The sequence below is a fragment of the Zalophus californianus genome, chromosome 1, assembly GCF_009762305.2.
Source record: "Zalophus californianus isolate mZalCal1 chromosome 1, mZalCal1.pri.v2, whole genome shotgun sequence".
NCBI classification, from domain to species: domain Eukaryota; kingdom Metazoa; phylum Chordata; class Mammalia; order Carnivora; family Otariidae; genus Zalophus; species Zalophus californianus.
This window is the reverse complement of record NC_045595.1, coordinates 9,142,448-9,161,161: the sequence shown is the minus strand read 5'-3', so window position 1 is coordinate 9,161,161 and position 18,714 is coordinate 9,142,448. Positions and strand designations below refer to the sequence as shown.

The 18,714-nt window shown below is 53.8% G+C and overlaps 1 protein-coding gene across 15 annotated transcripts in view; it reads right to left on the bottom strand.

Moving 5' to 3' along the window:
* The window catches only part of NFIX (nuclear factor I X), a 97,512-nt gene that overhangs the window by 53,384 nt on the left and 25,414 nt on the right, over window positions 1-18,714 (bottom strand). For 3 of the 15 annotated variants that reach the window (XM_027584143.2, XM_027584154.2, XM_027584153.2), the window contains exon 2: window positions 15,666-16,197. In XM_027584143.2, the coding sequence (XP_027439944.1) occupies window positions 15,666-16,197 (532 nt within the window). Of the gene's footprint in view, window positions 1-15,665; window positions 16,198-16,467; window positions 16,478-16,507; window positions 17,104-17,191; window positions 17,684-17,725; window positions 17,997-18,714 lie in introns of those variants that run through there. The other 12 variants (XR_003518075.2, XM_027584145.2, XM_027584148.2 and 9 more) reach the window with 11 other exon arrangements.

Here is an 18,714-nt window from a genome sequence, read left to right as displayed (position 1 = left end):
TGGAGAGGGGAGAGCTGGGAATCTAAAAGTCTCAAAAACTAATGGGACCGACTCTGAAGTCTGAGATAAGCAAAGGGGCAGCAGCAGCCAGAACAGACTTTGGGATCGGCTCAGCCAATGTGTGAGAAACACACTGTTCACATTCCTTTAATAATTTATTGTTAAGAACCACATCCAGCCACGAGAGCTGGGTGCACATGTACCAGCTGGGGGACGGCAGCCATCTTGGACCGGGGAGGCTCGGGCCAGAGGGGTCTCCAGGAAGGAGAAGGCTGGAAGAGCCAGCCATGAGTCTGCATCCCCACAAGGGGCCTGGAGGCCAGGGCTTCTGAGGAAAGAAGAGGGGGGCAGGGCGGGGGGGTGCCTCTGAGCCAAAGGTAAACAATCCGGATGCCTGATGCTCCGTGCACAACACTCGGGGCTGCATCTTCCCAACGCATGCTACGGGGCATCTAGTAGGTTAGCGGGGTGGAGAGGATCTGACAGGGGAGGAGATCCTGTCCCGGGTGAGCTGGGCAGCCTCACAGGCTGCCTCTGTAGAGGACATGGACTCCGGGGACCATGTGCTTGCTGCAAGGCCGGAAGGGGGGCACCCCTTCCGGTCTTGCAGGGCCGGCCAGAGAGAAAAGAGAGAAGGCCTGGGGGTGGGGGCAGGCTGAACCAGGGCCGACGGCCCACCCAGCAGTGGCCCCTCTAACAAAGGGCCAGGGGAAGGAGGGGGCCAGGAAGAGGGCTGCTCTTTCCCTATCTTCCTGACACCTCAACTGCCATAAAGCAGAAAAAAAATTTCTTTTGAGAAACTAAGTCGCTTTCAACCCATTAACCCACAGCTTCTCACCTGCCCGCCACATTCCTTCCAGCCCTCCAGAAGCTCCTACCACTCCTCGTCTGTCAGAATTCTCCCCTCGTGATGCCTATTCGGCACACTGGCTGCTGTCCCCTGCCTTCACTCCCTTCCTTCACCAGCCCCTTTTCTGATTTTTACACCATTCCATGCCTTGGTGTCATTGCAGGGATGGGCGCAGGCTACTTCCCATCTGAAGATAATTCGATAGTCAAAGTGGGTTTTGGGGGTTGTGCAAGACTATACACTGGGCAAGAGACAGATGCGAAGGCAGAGAAAACACAGTCCTAGTTCCGAGATTTCAGAAGCAGAAACCCTACAAAATCAAATGCAAAGTGTCACAGGGAAACAAAATTACCTAACTACCAAGGAGCCTGGGGTCGAACTTGCGTTCAAATGGGGCCTCACCTGGCTGACTGTTCACTTCTGCTGCAGACTCTCCAGAGGTGCCTATCTCCTAATAAGACACATAAAGGCAGGACTTGCCACCATGGGATCATGCAGCCTCTCCCAGAGAGTGTGTGCCAAGGAGGCCAACACACGCCTCTGCCCACAGTCCACAAACCGGCGAGTGGGGCTCTGGCACACCAGGGGCATCCCTGCAGCCAGAGCGCTTTGTTGGAGAGGAACACAATTCAAGAGACCTTGCCAAGCCAGGCTGGCATCTGAGTAATTATATTAATGAATCTCTGAGTTACAAAATCTAATATTAAATGGTGGCTTCAGGACCATCATCCTCAGTTACTGACCCACGTGGCCGAACACTCCTGGGCAGCAGCATGGCTTAAACAGACCAGGCGTGTGTGTGTGTGTGTGTGTGTGTGTGTGTGTGTGTGTTGTTTAATTTAAAAGAAATGCTTGTATTTGAAACTGTGCCCAGAGATCTGTGTGCCGGGCCCACTTTATAAACCACAATACCATAAATAAGTGAGAGAAATCTGGCCCATCCTCGGGGCAGGGGCCTCTCATTTGGCCATATTCTCAGGCTGGCAATACCCTGAGGATTACTACTCCATGGAGCAGTGGCCTTTGTGTTTGAAGCCAGCACTGCTCCCCACAGAGTTCCCCTTGGCGTAGCAGGCAGGGCCTTGCTTGCAGACTTGTGGGCCCTGCCTCCCCAGTCCATGCTCATTAGCTATCTCGATCCCAAGTCCAAACTCAAAAGTTGAGCTCCACACACATGAGGGGCAGCCTGCAGCCCAGCTGATCCTCCCATTCCGGCCAACTACCCGGTGCAGACCAGACCAGCGAACCACCATATTGGTCATCGTCTGTGGGCCCCCTCCCAGTAGAAACAATGACCCAACTGGCCCCACCATGCGTGTGGTCAGGGCCAGAGGGCAGTAAGTAAACTACAGCCAGGTAGTAAACTAAACAGGCACTCAACACAGGTGAGAAAGAAGGTGCTAAACTCTCCAGATCACCTTCCCTGTACACATGCAAAATGCAATCCGCTACAAATGACATCGGGTAAACCAGATCCTGTGAACTCCACATGCCAGAATAGGATGCAGCTCCCTCACCTGTTCCACTGGTAAAGTCTCTTTTGAGTGGCAGAGTCCTGCCCTAGTTGCTGGGTCTGGGAGTGGGCTGCTGAGGAAACAAGTTCTGGCCCCGGACCCAGTACACTCGGGGGACCCCTTGGGCCAGCAGCCACAGGGGCCTGCTCAGGTCTACACGGGAAGTGCTTGCCTGAAAGGCAAGGGAAGCAGGCAGCGTTCGCCTCTTGGAAACTCTTTGATCGGCAATAAGGGATTGCCGTTTAGTGATCTCTCCATTATCGTTCTTTTGTAATAACAGGCAAAAGATCCACACCAGCACCAGGCTGCCTAGCAAGGGCTTACACTCAGCACCGTCTTAGCTGTAAAAGCCTCTGAGCTTTGAGAGGGGAAAAACCCTCTCAGAAGCCCCATGATTCCCTAGAAAAAGTCTCCCGGCCCTAGAGCTCTACACATAACCAAGCAAAAGCACAGGAAATAGAGCTGCAAGTAATGCAGAGAGGAGGCGGGGTGGGGGCTCTCTGCTGGCAGAGGCAAGGGCTGTCTTGGGGAGAGGCACAGAAGCTCTGCTTACTCTCTCCCTGACATCCCTCCCCGCCCCCCGGCAGGGCTTCTCGGCCTCACCACCTAGTGATGTTTGGAGCCAGATGATTCCTTGTTGAGGGACTATCCCGTGCACAGGCCCCGACTCGCTAGATGCCAACAGCATCCTCCCTTGGTTGTAAGAACCAAGTGTCTATAGACATTGCCAAATGTTCCCTGGAGGCCGCAGTCACCCCTGGTTAAAACCACTGTTCTAGGGTGACCAACCATCCTGGTGTGCGAGGGACAGAGGGATTTCCTGGGACAAGGGACTTTCAGTGCTGAAACCAAAAAACTACTGGTCATACTGTGACAAGATGGTCACCCACCCTTCCTTCCTCCCAACTAACCTCAATCCCGCTACCTGCCAACAAACAGATTTCTTCCTCGGGAATGTGAAGAGTAGCTCTTCACCACCCAATAGGAAACTACGTCTCATACACCGAAATAGATGACATCCCACCCCAGAGCTTCTTCTGGGGCCAAAATATTATCCCTGTCTCCTGTGTCTTCCCAGGCGCCATCTCCCAGTGCCATGACTTCCAAAAGGCTCTCTGAGACACGCTCCAAATTACTCACATACTTCTTATATTACTAAGGCCAAAATTGGCCTAAAACCTCTGGTAGGAAAGCAGTCCCGCCCTGGGGAGGACATGACTGGGGTGCAGAGTTCTGGTTTGCCCATCTTCAGCTACCCTTCAGCTAGTGGCCCCAGAGCCATGAAGAGGTCACCTGGGAGAGGGAAGAATGGAGAGAGACCATGGGCTCCCCCGTTCTCCCTAACAGGCAGCTGAGTCTCGCCCAACCTGCTACACACAAGGAGAGGCCCTGAGACTCTCTAAAGAAGAGATGAAAGAAAATGGTGTTTTCTGCCCTGGCACTGGTTGAACACCTAAGGGTAGAGAGCCTGTCTCACCCCTGCAGCCCTCCAGCCAGGGGACCCCACCCTGCTCAGCCCCAAGCACAGTACCCCCGCCCAGCTTTCTAACCATTTGCCTCCTCCCTTTAAAGGCCTCTCTTTGCTTGGTCCCCCAGGGAGCGTTCCTATTACTATGGAAACAGTGATGTCATGTGGTCGGGTGGGGCTGCAGGTCCCTCCCACCACCTCCTAACTAGGTACCATGTCTGCCTACGTCACCACTCAGAAATTTATAGCCCAGTGCCGGGTATTTATAAGGTGGCTCTGGTGTGACCACAGATTCAATGCAGGGCTGGCAGCTATTTATAGCCAGAGAATATACACTTATTACACAAACACACACATACACACACACACACACACACACCCTGTATTCTGGGCCACGTGTTATATAACTGCCATTATGCAATAACACCCATTATATAATAATTATGCGCTAATGGGGATATAATCTGCAGGCATAATAAGGACACACTCCTCAAAGGCTGCACTCAGTCAGCCTCCTGCAGGCCGCCTCCAGGGATCTCCTGATATCTCTGCACACTCCGCCCACTCCAGAAGAGTCACCAGGTGTCACCCTACTCCCGGCTGTCATCTGCAGCTTCCCCTAGACCAGCTGACCCAGCCGCAAAGCTCTCTCCAGATTCCTTCTCCCAGTCCTGTCCCTGCCCCTGGCCTGGAGAGAACACTCTTCTCTCTGCCATATCTTTAAGCCCAACACAAAGAATTATGATGGGATAAATCCCGGAAGGCTGAGGCACACTTCACCCCTCATTTTTTTTAAAGACTTTATTTATTTATTTGAGAGAGAGCGAGAGAGAGCACAAGCCGGCCGGGGGGGGGGGGAGGAGCAGAGGAAGAAGTAGACTCACGGAGCAGGGAGCCTGACCCAGGACTCAGTCCCTAGTCTCCAGGATCATGACCTGAGCGGAAGGCAGATGCTTAACCAACTGAGCCACCCAGGCGCCCCCATCCCACATTTTAAGGAAGGAAAAAAGCAGCAGCCGCCACCAACCCTGGAAGGAGCCCATAGGGTCTAGAAAAGCCTCTAGGATGCCAGGCTAGTTGACGAAGAGTCTACCCCACGCAGAGGCTCACTCTGGCCCTCCAGGAAAGAGCTGGGAAGCTGGCTCCAGAGAGGAGAGGCTGGGGCCAAGCAGGCCACTTCTCAGCGGCCCCTCCTTCCCTCATGCCCCAGCCACACCCCCACTCCCATGGTGGCTGCGCCTTTGGCGAGGGGGCGGGGGGGGGGGGGGGGGGGGGCTCAGCATGGGAGGGGCCCAGGCCCTGACTGCCACCATCCGGGTTACAGAGCCAGGGGAAATGCCCCTCGACAGGATCTTGGCTGCTCAGACACTAACGCACATTCTGCTGGTCACCCAGCCCCCAAGAAGGACAAGCAAAAACTGTCACCTCGGCGAGAGGACAAGGACGTCGGCTCCACACACGGGGTGACGGGGTACATGGGTGGAATGGGCAGGGAATGGGAAAAGTCAAGACCACAGTGGCACTCCCTGGACCCGATTCAATTAGCCCAAACATACCATCTGCTCTTAAAATAGGTATCTCCATATTTAAGTTATTTGATCTACAAATCGATGAAAAAAATTAGAAGAACCTACACAGATCAGGGAAGTGAGTTTCTCTCTGGCACAGGAGGGTTGTCTGGAGAGGTTGTCTGTCTCTTTCATTTCTCTATTGTTTGAATTTTTTAGAAAGTGTGTTTTACTACTGTAATAAAAAAAAATCGAATACATCATTTAAAAAGAGTAGTGCTGAGGCTCAGGCGACACTTCCGGTCTCTGCATCCCACCATGCAGAAACAAACGTCTGCTGCTCTTCGGGGTCTGGGATGGCCCTGACGGCGCCACTAGCTTGTTACATAGGCCTGGGTCCGCTGAATCGCAGATCCCCTGCTCTAGTCCCCAGATGAGCAGCCCCAGCACACAGAGAGACCCCGATGCAAGATATTAGGAGGGACATTTGGGAGGAGACTCTTAGATGGACTCCTGATTCTCATGAGGGAGAGGAGCCCCCAGATTGCTTCAGCCCAGGCTCCTGCTGCCCAGAAGGGGAAAATGACATAGGACATGCAGGGGAACAGCCGGGGCTCAGAGGTTCTGTTGCCACACGACTGAGAGGAGAGGCAAGAAGTAAATGCGGGCAATGTTCTGTCTGAATCCCTCCGTTTCTTCCAGGCCAGAGGCTCTCAGCTGGGGCAATTCTCTCCCCATGGAAATGTCTGGAGGTATTTTGGTTGTCACACCTGGGGTGGGGTGTTGCAACTGACATCTAGCAGGTAGAGGCCAGAGATGTCGTTAACCACCCCACAACACACAGGACAGTCTCCACAACACAGAATGGTCTGGTCCAAAAGCCAACACTGCCGTGGTTGGGAAACTGCTCTACAGGAGCTGTTGTCAGTGGTTAAGAGGTTATGTCCCTCTCTCACTAGCCACAGAAACAGGAAAATCTCTAGTATGGGCTAGCCTCTCCCTACAACCCCACCCCTCCACATGTTGGGAGAGTTTTTATGTACACAGACCCAAAGTTTTCAAACTTTAAGAAAGGGGTAAGGGCAAGAGTTTACGTGAGGGAGCATAAGAGACAATGTAGAGAAGATTACTGCAAAACTTCCAGCAATCATCTGGTTAATTAGGATAATTACATTCATTTTTATTTCAAACACTGATTCCAAGCAGACTCCCAGGAAAAGGGCGTGACAGAGCAAGGATCAGGCCGCCTGGCCCCAGGCCTGGACTTCCTCCCCACTCTACCTGCCCTTCCCCATACTCCAGGGAGGGGCGCCAAGAAGCCGAGCTGGCCACGGCAGGGTGAAGACATTCAGTGGACCTGACCCGACCTGTATCATGCTGCCTCTCAGGTCGGAGGCAGGGGGCCAGCTGGTGGGGAGGCCAGTGTCAAGGACAGGCCAGGTGCCCGATCACTGTCTCCACCCCACGTGCTCAGCAGCTGGGGGAGCCCTTGAGCTGAGCCACAGGCTAGGCTCCAGCTCCACCGTCTCAGCTCCTAGAGAGCAAGGGAGACCATGGGGACCCACACAGCTTTCTCCTCTGAGACTCCGCCAAGGCCAGCAATCCCCATGAAGTTCAAGGAGCAGCAAGGCCCACAGGTGGAAGTGCTCAGTGACCTGGATCCTGGGGTCCTTCTGCCAGAAACTCATCTTGTGACCTGAGTGCCTTGACATCTCTGTACTTGGGTTCCCATCTCTGTACGGGCCCGGGGATAATAATACCTGCCCTGCTATATCACTCAACCATTGTGAGGAGGGAATCAGCTTCTGGCGGCTGAAAAGGCTCAGCCAGCTGACAAAAACCAGGTAATTCCTCACTGTCTTTCAAGACGTGGTTCAAACAGGTCATCTTCTAGGAAGACTCCCAGGCCCCCCGGGTCTGATCACTGATCCCCCCCACCACACACAGAGACCGCTGTGTGTCACCTCAGCACAAACACGTTCAGCCAGGAGCACAGATTTAAAACCAGAATCGGTGTGAGAATTTGGGTGGTTAACACATAGACAGGACTCAGCATGGTGCCTTAGCCATAAACTAGACCTTTGATGGAAAAAACGGAATTAAGGTAGGGGAGGGAGAGCAGGGGTGTGCCCCTTCCTCCACTGGACAGGGAACAAGAAGTTGTTGGGATCCTGAACAAATGGGTGCCCCTTAAGTTATTGGATGTCCCCCAAATAACAGTGAACAATGGCCCTGACCTGGGGCAGTAGCATGCCAGGTCATCATTAAGACATCAAAAGTGAGGACAAGAGCCAGAATATCCCCTCACACACACACACACACACACACACACACACACACACACACACACCAACAGATAGGCCACAGTGGCTGGGGGGGGCAAGTCACTTGGGAGACAAGCCCACAAAGAGCAACACCAAAATATTTTTTAATCCCCAAAGGGCCAGAAAATCAGTTAGTAGATACCCATACGGACAAAGTAAAAAACACAGGCACCCAGGGGGTAAGGCCCAGTGCAGCCAAATCTCCCTGCTGCAGCCCCTCTGCCTGCTGGGACCCTCTTCTAATGCCAGCAACCCCTCGGCTCAAACATGCTTAAAATGGCGACAGCGGCCTGTGGGGCCGGCGTTTGTCGTGCTGTTTTCCACGGTGCCCTTGGTGCCAAGAAAAACCTATCATCAGAAATGCCATCAGCTATATTTATCTATCTCTCAGCCCCCCAGCCTCCTCCTCCCGTCTGCCAACCAGGCCCTGCGGAGCCCCCTCACCCAGTGGGCATACTTCCCTGTTGCTGACGCCCGTGACCACCTGCCCAAGCCTCACTCTCCAGCACTCCCTTCCTGAAACAACCGATGGGCTGCACCTCTTCTTACTGCATGCTGGGATGCACCCACATGTGCTTAAAGTATGCACCCCGACAGGCACGACTCTGGGTGCCTCTAGTCCCAAACCGCTGGCGAGGGCAGCCCTCTGTCTCATTTCAGCCTCAGCTCCCTGTCCTCAAAGTCCTCCAGGAGCCATGGGCCGTGACCTCTGGGAGGGGCACCCATGGCTGCAGCGCCTCACAAACCAGCCATCACGGAGAGACAAGAGGTATGGGGTGGGGTTTGGAGGCTGGTGGCGGGGGGGGGGGGGGGGGGGGCAGTGAGAGAGCAAGCCTGGGAGGACGGGGGCTTGTCCCAGGTCTGTAGGAAACAGGACGCCAGGCTGCTGGGTAGATTTGTCACCCCTCCATTTCATTCCCTGACGGAGAGTGGGGAGCCCCAGCCTGTATTTGAAGACACTTAGAATTTCTGAGGAATGTGCGTGCTAGAAGGATCCCCACTCCCTTCTCATCCAAGAGGGAATCTGCGACACTAAAGGGAAAATGGCAAAGTCAAGGTTCAGGACTACTCAAATCGTACAGCTGTGCCAAGGCCTCTACTAGGATGTCCGCGGCTAACATGGGAATGTCCTTTAGTGCCAGGCATGTCAGACCTTTCCCTACCCAAGCAGTGGGCTCTAACCTAACCCTTCCCACCCTGGGGCCTAGCACGGGATGTTTGAAGGTGAACCAACGACCATATCCTAACCCCCACCCTTCCCCCTCTTGCTTGGTGGGGGCAGCCCCCACATCCCCCGTCAGCCCTCTCCCCAGAAGACCACCCATCATCGCCTTCCAAGCCCCCAACTCAGGAAGGAGTTCCAGGGAACCGACCCCTCTGAGAATGAAGCAACCCAAATAAAAATTTTAAAACCCAGAAGCTCTTTCTCTCCAGCCCCCTCCCCCTCCACTGGCAAATGAAAACAAACAAGAAATCAAAGAGGCCTTTTGTGCGAGCACCGCCGCTGACACGGCTCGGGCCTTTGAAAGGACTTCTGAATCGGACACTGAAGGATAAACTAACTGAAGCGTGGCAGCTCCTGAGACAGGGGAGGGGGTGGGACCGACGGGGCAAAGAGAGAAAGGAGTGGGGAGAGAGCCACCCTCTTCCTTGGGCAGAAGAGGGGATGCTCAGCTGGGCTCTCTCCGCACAGCTGCCACAGGACACCAGAACAGAGGGGGACCGTGGCGCGGCCCTCCGCCCCTCTGGCCCACCCTTCCCCGGAGTCCCCAGGTCTGTGCAACACTAGAAAGTGGCAGAGATGGGCCCTGCCTCCCTCTCCACGGCCCCTGGTGAAGCCTGAGCGGGTCTTCCCTCCCCTCCAGCATGGATCACTGCACATTCACGCCTACAGGACAGCGCTTCTAGAAGTCATCATGAGGCCCTCACCCAAACCCTGCCAGCTGCATGCAGGAGTCTCTCATTCTTCGAAGGGCCTCGCTCACAGTAGGTTCACCAAGTGCGTATTTCATGAATAAAGGAAATTCGACCACCCTGTGGCAGTGCCAAAAAGTAAACAGAATCCTCAGGAAGTCCTTTTGCGTGTCCCTCCTGCTGCAGAGTGGGCCTGTTTCCTCTGGGTGGGTGGTGGAGCACAGCTGGTCACCGTGCTCAGGCGTCCAGGTCCCCTCCGGCTTATTCACAGCCCGCGCTCTGCTGGTTCAAGCTCAGACAAGGGTTGAGTCTTTTTTTCCCTTGAGCTACAGCTTTCAACTCAGCCAGCAGAGTGGGCACTCCACCAAGACCCCTGTGCATCGCGGCCAGTGCGGACCCCTGGCCGGTTGGGCAGATAGGCTATGGACAAAGGGAACAGGAGCAGATGGTCAAGGGAGTCCTAGAATGAGGCCAAGCCAAAGGGCTGGGTCTGGGCATTTCTGATTTCCTCTTTGGGGTCACATCCCCTCTTGAGGCTAGCCTGAGCCCCCATCACCCTTCCATCCCGCCAAGCAAGGCATTCCCTGTCACATTAACAGAGCACAGGTGGCCTGGGTCGGCTTTACAGGTGTGCAACCTGGACAGTCACACACGCCCCATGCTTGGTTTTAATGTTCTCACTGTTGTCACACTGCAGTCCCTAATCATTTTGCACCAGGAGCCCCGCACCTTCATTTTGCACCGGGCCCCACAAATTACGGAGCTGGAAGGCCCTGCAAATCCTGTGGCTACCATGGGATCTGATCGAGCCTCGAGTTTCTGTGTTCCGTACCAAATGCTCCAGTTTAAGAGGGCCTCCAGGGAGTGGTGACCAAAGTGGCAAGGGCTCGAGGAGCTGTGTCCGGTGCGGGAGGCGGGAGGGACCGGCAATGTTTGGCCTGGAGAAAGGACAGCTTCCTGGGGAGATGGGTGGAAAGGAACCACGACAGCGGGCTTCAGCATCTGAGAGGCTGCCATGTTACAGAAAACTTAGCTCTCACCTGCATCATCCCTTACCAGAAATGAGACTGGCAGGTGAAGGTGATAGGGAGGCAGCCTTGGGCGCACGACGTCCTAACAGCCGTGATTGCGGCAGCTGTGAGCCCCTGCCTGCCCACTCTGTGCCTGTATCTGTACGTGTTAGCGGCTTTCATCCCTTTAACCATTCTCGGGTTGGACGAACAGAAGAATTTTACAACCGAAGTTGATCTTTGCACAAAACCGACCTCTCCTCGAAGGATGTTCTAAAGGGCACGTTACGTTGGGTTAAAAGATGATCCATAGATCTTGCTAATCATGTGAATCCGGTTCCTGGGCCCTGCGGTCTCCGCTAGCCCTAGCACCAGATGGTGTTGCCTCAAAGACGCAGACCAGTGGCATTTCTGGGCCTTGAAAAAGGAGGCCGTGGGTGAGGTGGCACAGGGGCCATGCTAGGGGTTAGTCCCCCAAGAGCGCGGCTGGTGCTCCTCCGGCCCCTCCCATGCACTGGCACCAGAGCCACCAGATGGACCGAGCGTCCAGTGAAGACTTCAGGGCATCGCTGGCATCGGCTGCATCTTGGCAGGGCTAACATGGCCGAACGATGCCCTCTACCACCAGGGAGGGACCCAGATGAGGAGTCCTCCCTCGGACCTGAAAACCAGTGCTCACTGTAAAGCCCTGAGCTCTGAAGCAGAGAGCAAAAACCAGGGGACTCTTGTACCTGAGAAGGGTGACCGTGCACTTGAAAAAGTTCACTTAGACAATTCCTTAGGTGCTAATCCACTTCCTATGCTGGGTAAGGTCCAGCCGTCCCAGGACCTGGAAGTGAGGAGGGAGGCAGAATCTCCTTTCAGAACACTGCCCTGAACAACCCAAGGGAGCACAGGCTGCGGAGTCCAGACAGAGAAACCCTACGGGACAAATGACCCAGGTCCTTCAATAGCAACAACCCAAAAACTGCCGGAAAAGAAACCAAGATGGAGGAGGAGGAGGACCACGTAGAGGTTATGAGTCTTGAAAGACCTATCGAACCCATTGCAGTGTGTGCACAATTTTTTTTTTTTTTTTTTTTTTTTTAGAGCTCTACGCCCAACATGGGGCTTGGACTCATGACCCTGAGATCAAGAGTCGCATGTTCTACCGACTGAGCCAGCCAGACACCCCTGCGTGCACCTGATTCCAATTCTGATCCTGACCTAGACAAACCAACAAAATTAGATGATTAGGGAAATGTAAACACTGACTAGCCCGACCAAACTAAAGAAACTAAAGAAATTATTTTTAGGTGTGACAGTGACATTGTGGTTATGTTCTTCACAACTCCTTATCTTTAGAGATGTGAGCAGATATATTTACAGATGAAAAACTACAATGCCTGGATTTTCTTCTAAACGACACAGCATGGGTGGGCAGTGGGGGGTATGGATGAGTCGAGACTGGCCATAAGCTGGCAAACTACTGGCACCAGTGAAGGGGGCTCCTTCTACATGTGAATTTCTCCATAATGAAAAAGCAGAGATAAAGGAAAGAACCACCACCCGAATATCTGGACTTCACGGGCCTTCACTGCCATTTCCATTCAGTAAAGCATTTTATTACTTTCAGATTTTCTTTTTAATTTTTAAGCAATCTCTCCACCCAACATGGGGCTCGAACTCACAACCCGAGATCAAGAGGCACGTGCTCTACCAGCAGAGCCAGCCAGGCACCCAGATTTTTCTATTTCCTAGGTCCGAAGCCTAGGTTAGGGCAGGTCTGAAGATACCAGTTCACCTTCAGGGCTCCGTGGAAGGTTTGGAAAGAGTCTAGCAGCACTTCCAGACCAGCGCAGCCATCCTTCCCCACACAAGCAGAGGCCTCCTGGACCCGCGCTCCCAGCCTATCTTCAACCGCCTGCCATAGGGCAACCTCTTTGGATGGAAGGACATCACCAGGGATACACCTCTCCTCCCCATGACAGTGCTCTCTGACCCTGAGCTGCCTCAATGTTCCCTCCTAAATGGGACAGACACATGGCGAGACTCCTTCCCAGCAGGAAAGCTAACCCTCAGGGAGGCCGTAACACACTCTGGGCGGTCTTTTGGACGCCGCACACTGGGAGTGGAGCTCCAGACATCACACACACATGTCCTAGATTCCCTCTCCAGCCATGGCTCCTCTCGAAGCTTCATGTGGGGCAAAATAAGAGCACGCGAGGGCCACGGATGACGACGGCACTTGGAGGTAAAGCAGTGCCCCCACGCTTTGCACTGTGTCAAATTCACTTGTTGTCACACCCAGCACCACCAGCTCAGCCCACACTGGTCCTTCAGCCCAGTTTTAAGGGAAGAAAAAGACTTCTTTTAGAATCCACGGCAACTCTTGTCTGAGCCCTTGCCACCCTAGCCCCCACTCCCAGGTTCCAGGGCGGGGAAGGAACAAGTGGCAGCCTGCTGAGGACATCAGAGTGCACGGGCATGGAGAAGGCTGTGCTGTCACATCGATGCTGTTTGGGGAATTAGCCAGGAGAAGACATTTTCTAGCACACTGGGGTGGCTTGGGGGCAAAAGCCATGTCTGCTCCTTGCATTCTTGAGACCATCTACCCCAGGCGCACGGGTGGCCCGTGCTGCAATGACTCACCCCTGCTCCCGCAGTGAGGCACGTCTGAATTAAAGCAATTCCAGCAAGAAATCCTACCTTCGTTGAAACTATCTGGAGTCCAGGGAGCCGGAGCAGAGATGAATTATTTAAAAATGTCCTCAGTTGTCCACTCAGCTTTTGTCAAGGAAATGGACCTCAGCCGGGACAGAAATGGCTGCAGTCGCATTCGATGGGGCATGAATTCGCTCATATTCCTGGGCAAGTGATCTCACTATAGCTGGGGGGTGGGCGGGGATGCCTCCCTTCTCCCGACACCTGCCTGGTCAGTCCAGGAGCCAGGAGGCTGGCCACAAACGGTCTCCATCACACACACTTCATCCTACCTCAGCCCCATGCTGGCAGCAGTCAAGAATTTGGCCTAAAATAAAAGAGGAAAGGGAAACAGCTCGGCTACGGGGATCTAGCTAAAGAGCAGGGTAGGAGGAAGCCAGAGAAAGATGAGTACTGATTTCCATCTCAGAGGCCCTAGTTCTGAAATCAGAAGGTACCGAATCCCCTTGCAGAAGATCTACCTGACAGACACAAACTCAAGGCTCCAAGCTCCCCACCGGCTACCTCCAGCACCACCAGGCACACACCCTCCCCATTCTAACTTGCTGTGTAGACAGAGAATGAGAGGATAACTTTTCAAATTTTTCTTTAGTCTCATTTCCAGAAAGAAAAAGGACGAACAGAGGAGAGGACTGGCAGTTAGGCATTCTTCATGAGGGGTCCCGATAGTCACACGGGGCCAGGTGCAGGCCTAGAAAGATCCACAGAGGGAGCAATGGCTTCGGGGGCCAAGGCAAGGGGGGCAGAGGTTGTCCACTGCCTCCAACCAACCACCAAAGCCACCTCTCTGAATGAGAGAGAAGGTGACTGAGTAAGGAGCGAGGCCTCCAACAGCACCTTTTCCTCCCCAGAGTTGTCCAACATATAAACCCTCAGTGCTAATGCTAGTAAAGGTTACCTTCCTGAGGCAATGCTAAAAGCTCCCCAAAATTTCATCTCTGGATTAAGTCATACCACTCTTCCCAACTTCCCAAACAGGCAAGGGAGTGACCACAGCAGAAAAGTGAGTTGCTTTTCTTTTTTATGAATGAACAGGAAGGAAGACACACACACACACACACTTGCGGGAAAGAACATTCACCAGAGTTGAAGTTAAGCCACATTCTGTTACATTTGCATAAAGAGAGAAAGAAGGGAAACAAGGGGGAAAAAATACCGGAATGGTGGAAAGGAAAAAACACACACACACACACACACACACACACAGAGAGAAAGGTTTGGTAGCCCTCTCATTACAAGTTGGTTGGGCATAATGTAAACACACTTCTGCCTTGCTTAATCACAGAGTGCCGCCCGTTTAGGTTTCAAAGGCGGCAGTAAATTGGGCGTAGCTGAGTGGAGGCTAAAAATTAACCAGCCATCTCTGTTTCAATTTGTAAGAAAACAAAAGCGGAAAGAAATTATAAAAAGGGAAAGGGTGGGGGGGGGCAGTGAAAGGAACAGAGGAAGAGAACTGCACCACCCCGACCCAAAATGCTGGGTAAACTGGAAAAGCAAAGAGGAGAACTGGAACTACTTGGAACACAAAAGAAAAGGAAAATTTACAGAGTTTTTGGATTGTTTGTTTCTCTCAGACCACCACAGCAACGACGCTCCTCCCTGCCATGCCTGTGCTGGGGAGAGCCTCTGTGCTTCCCAGCCCAGGGGTGGGGGCTGTGGGCAGCCATCCTGGGGTCTCCCCACTGGAGCCGCACACCGCGGAAGGGAGAGCGCGCGGAATCTCCTGCTCCTTTTCACTTTCTATGAAGTCAAACGACTTTCCTACTCTCTGGCAGCCAAATCCCAGCCACAACAGCTCCTGCCTGGGCATCTGGGCCCCAGAATCTGCCTGCCTCTGCCTTCTCTCCTCTTTTCTATTCATTCTGGCTCCTAACCGGGGGTTTTGCACGCCCCTCTCTCCACCGAACTGCTGCCCACCCCGCTTGTGCCAAATCCCGCGTTTCCCTCGGACTTGTGGAGAAGCCGCAGGAAAGTCAGCACCTGGCTCCCAATACTTCTTCTGACTCATTTTAAATCTGAGCAACGAGTGATTTTTGTATGTGTGTGGTAGCGTTCATCACCAACTCTCACCATTGTGGGTAATTCGGAGGCAGCGGAGCCCCAGTCCTAAGATGAGTCCTCCAAAGAGGGAGATGCACGACAATCCGGTAGGTACCGTGGCAAGGGAGCGAAGGAGGAAGAATGGAGAGGGTGGAGGGAAACAGAAGGGAACGGGGGACATCACACAGGCTGCAGCCGCCCCCCCGCCCCCCCGCAGGGCAGGCGTGCTAGTCAGGCCCATTGCATGGATCCTTTGGAAAAGAAGAGGAGCGATACACACAAAACAAATGGCGGCAAGTAAAATAAAATGGGGGGGGGGTGGAGAGTGACCTACCTGGAGTGTGGACAAAGTAAGCCAGATAAAGATCCAGTTCTTTGATTGTGACTCCAATGTGATGTGGCTGGACGCAGAGGCCGGGGTTCGAGCACTGGGGCGACTTGTAGAGCCGCTCCCCATCAGTACTTTCCAGGGGGATCCCCTTAAACAAAATCACCATGACCAGGTCCAGCCGCCACACCTTGTCGGCCTGGCGCAGGCAGTCAATCCGCCGGATCTTGCCCTTCTGGTCGGGGTTGGAGAGCACGCAGCAGGGGGGCTTCTTGCCGGTGATGGTCAGCACAAAGTCCTCTCGGAACTCAGGCCGGATGTCTTTGCGCAGCTTGGCCAGCAGCCGGGATGCCCACTTCTGCTTGATCTCGGGCTTCTCGCCCAGCAGCTCGTCCTTCACCGCCCGCTCCTCGTCCTTCGACATCCGCTTCTCGTGCTTCTTGAAGTACTTGCGCTTCCGCGCCTGCAGGTTGAACCAGGTGTAGGAGAAGGCGCGGACGTGAGGCAGCAGCGCCTCGATGAACGGGTGGAACTCATCCTGCAGGCGGCAAGCCGGGAGCATGCGGGGCGAGGGAGGACGGGAGGAGGGGAAGCCGGGGTGAGGGGGAAAGAGAAAAGGAGAAAAGAAGCGTTAGAAGGGGGGCACAAGGAAAACCGCCGCCTCCGCCTCCTCCCCCCTCCCACGACAATTTTCTCTCGTGATTGTTCTACAGAAGTGTGGTCTGGAGCCGCCACCAGCCTCGCCAGCCGCTTGCTCCCATGTCAGCCTCAGCAGCCAGACAGAGGCACCCAGCGCCTGAGCACACACCTATTCTCTCTCTCTCTCTCTCCCTCACTCACTCACTCACACACACGCGCGCACAGACAACGTTGCCGTCCACACACACACGCTGCTGGTATCCCCGCCAGGCTCTGTCGCGCCCATGACATCTCCATGTTCTATCGCTGCCGCAAACTCCTGTCAGCTCGCCCCGGTGCGGGGTCCGGTCTGCACCGACTCCCGTGGACGCCCGGGCTAGGCGTGCGGGGGCCGCCTCGAGTCCCGACACCGGTCGGGTTTTGGCCACCCCCAAAAAGAGAACATGACATCCAGGAGCCAGCGAGGAACCGGATTTGGCATTCCCCTCCCCGAGCTGTTTTCATTCTTTCTCCTGCTCCAATTGGAACGTCCACCACAGCATTTTTTTTTAAATCAGATCTAAATCCTAAATATGTGATTTCAGCTTTGTTACCGACACCGATACTAATGTTAATCACAGTAATAAGGAACAAAACACTTCTTGTTAGCACAAATAAGGTGGTTGCCTCGGCCACATTAGGGTTAAAAGCTACGTGGGGCGTCCTGCAGCCCCTTCCCCACTGACCCCTTCACCCTCTTTCCCACTCAGTCAGGTGACAGAGGGCTGGGCTCCCGCTTTTTGTTTTTGTTTTCGGTTTTGGTTTTTTTTTTTTTGCTTGTTTGCTTGTTTGAAGTTTAAATAATAATTGATTTCTGTTTACAAAAATAAAACTGGAAAAAATTAAATAATTACCATTGATCTGAAGCACCCGGCAAAGCCCAACGCCCGATTCTGAGCTTCTGGACTCAACAGAGTTGTGAGTTGGGGGCGGGTGGGGGGAGGGGGGAGGGGGAGGAGCAGGGGAGGAAGGTAAATGTTTTAAAGGGGGTTATTATTGGTGTTCTGGGGAATAGGGGCCGGGCTTGGGTGGATTCTCAAACCCTTCCCCCTCCTCCCCCCTCCACGCTCCATTGCACAGAAGGGGGAAATTAATATTTTTTTTGAAAAGGAGCAAAAAGAAAGAAAGGTCAGGGATAGCAAGCAGAGAGAGGGAGCGAGCCGGTTGCCACACACGCCAGGTAAACAAAAGCCAACAAAAAAATGTTCAATTTCGCCTCCTGTGCATCCTCTTTCAGTTTAAAAAGAGAGAGAGAGAGAGAAGGAAAATATGCAAAATTTAAAAAATCAAAACCTACCTCCCAATCACCACCCCCAACACACAGCACACCCCACCCCACCCCCCACCCCACCCCACCCCCCCGTGCAAAACAAAACAAAAACAAAAACCAGGAGGGGGAAAGCGGCAGCTGAAGAAAAAGGCTTTCGGCTTTGGCAGCGGCACAGGGGTGTAAACTTCGCGCTGCCTCCCTCCGCCTCTGAGCCTGATCGCAGGCAAAGGGGGAGCTCGCAGATTCCCGGGGAAGAAGACGAGTTCGGACCGGCTGCAGACCGTCGCTGGCAGACGCGTGCAAAAGAGAGAGAGGGAGTAAGGGAGGGAGGAAGGAAAGAAGAGAGAGAGGGAGAGAGCGAGGGAGGACGTGGATGGGATGGTGCTGTGTGTGTGTGTGTGTGTGTGTGAGAGAGAGAGAGAGAGAGAGAGAGAGAGAGAGCGCTGGTTGGGTTTTGGATTTTTTTTTTTTTTTTTTTTTTTGCTTTTCTCTCTCAAACTCCCTCTCTCTCCCCTTTCATGCTCAATCCCCATCCATTTGCCTGTGCCAAAGCCAGTAAAAGGGGGGGGGGGGGGAAGGAAGAGAGAGAGAGAGAGAAGGATCCACCTATTTGGCAATGAGACATCCTCGAGCAGCCAATGGCTGTGTCCAAGGGGAGGAGGGAACCGGGCGAGCCGGGAGGGTGGGGAGAGCCCCCGGCAGTTGGAGACCAAAAACAATTTGCCCAATCGACAAGTTCACGTCTAATGAACAAGCAAAGTCCAGCAGTTATGAATTTTTCATTCCAGGCTCCCACTCGGGTCCATTTGGCAGCAGCCAGCCAGCAAATTTGGAGGGGGGGGGTGTAGAGCTGGGGGGACTAGGATTGAGGAAGACACAGATTTTTTTTTTAAGCCAGAAAAAGAAATAAATAAAGGCCTGGCTCGGGCGGGCGCCCCAGAAGGCCTTGGGGAGAGCAGCTGCGCCTTCTCTGTGTTTTGGTTTCAGTCTCTTTCTCTCAGGCCCTCACACTCTCTCTCTGGTTCTATTTCTTTTTTTATTTATGGAGCGCACAGGGGCGAGTGGAAGTTTTCCTCCCTGGCCATACACACGAGCCTGCGATGCTAT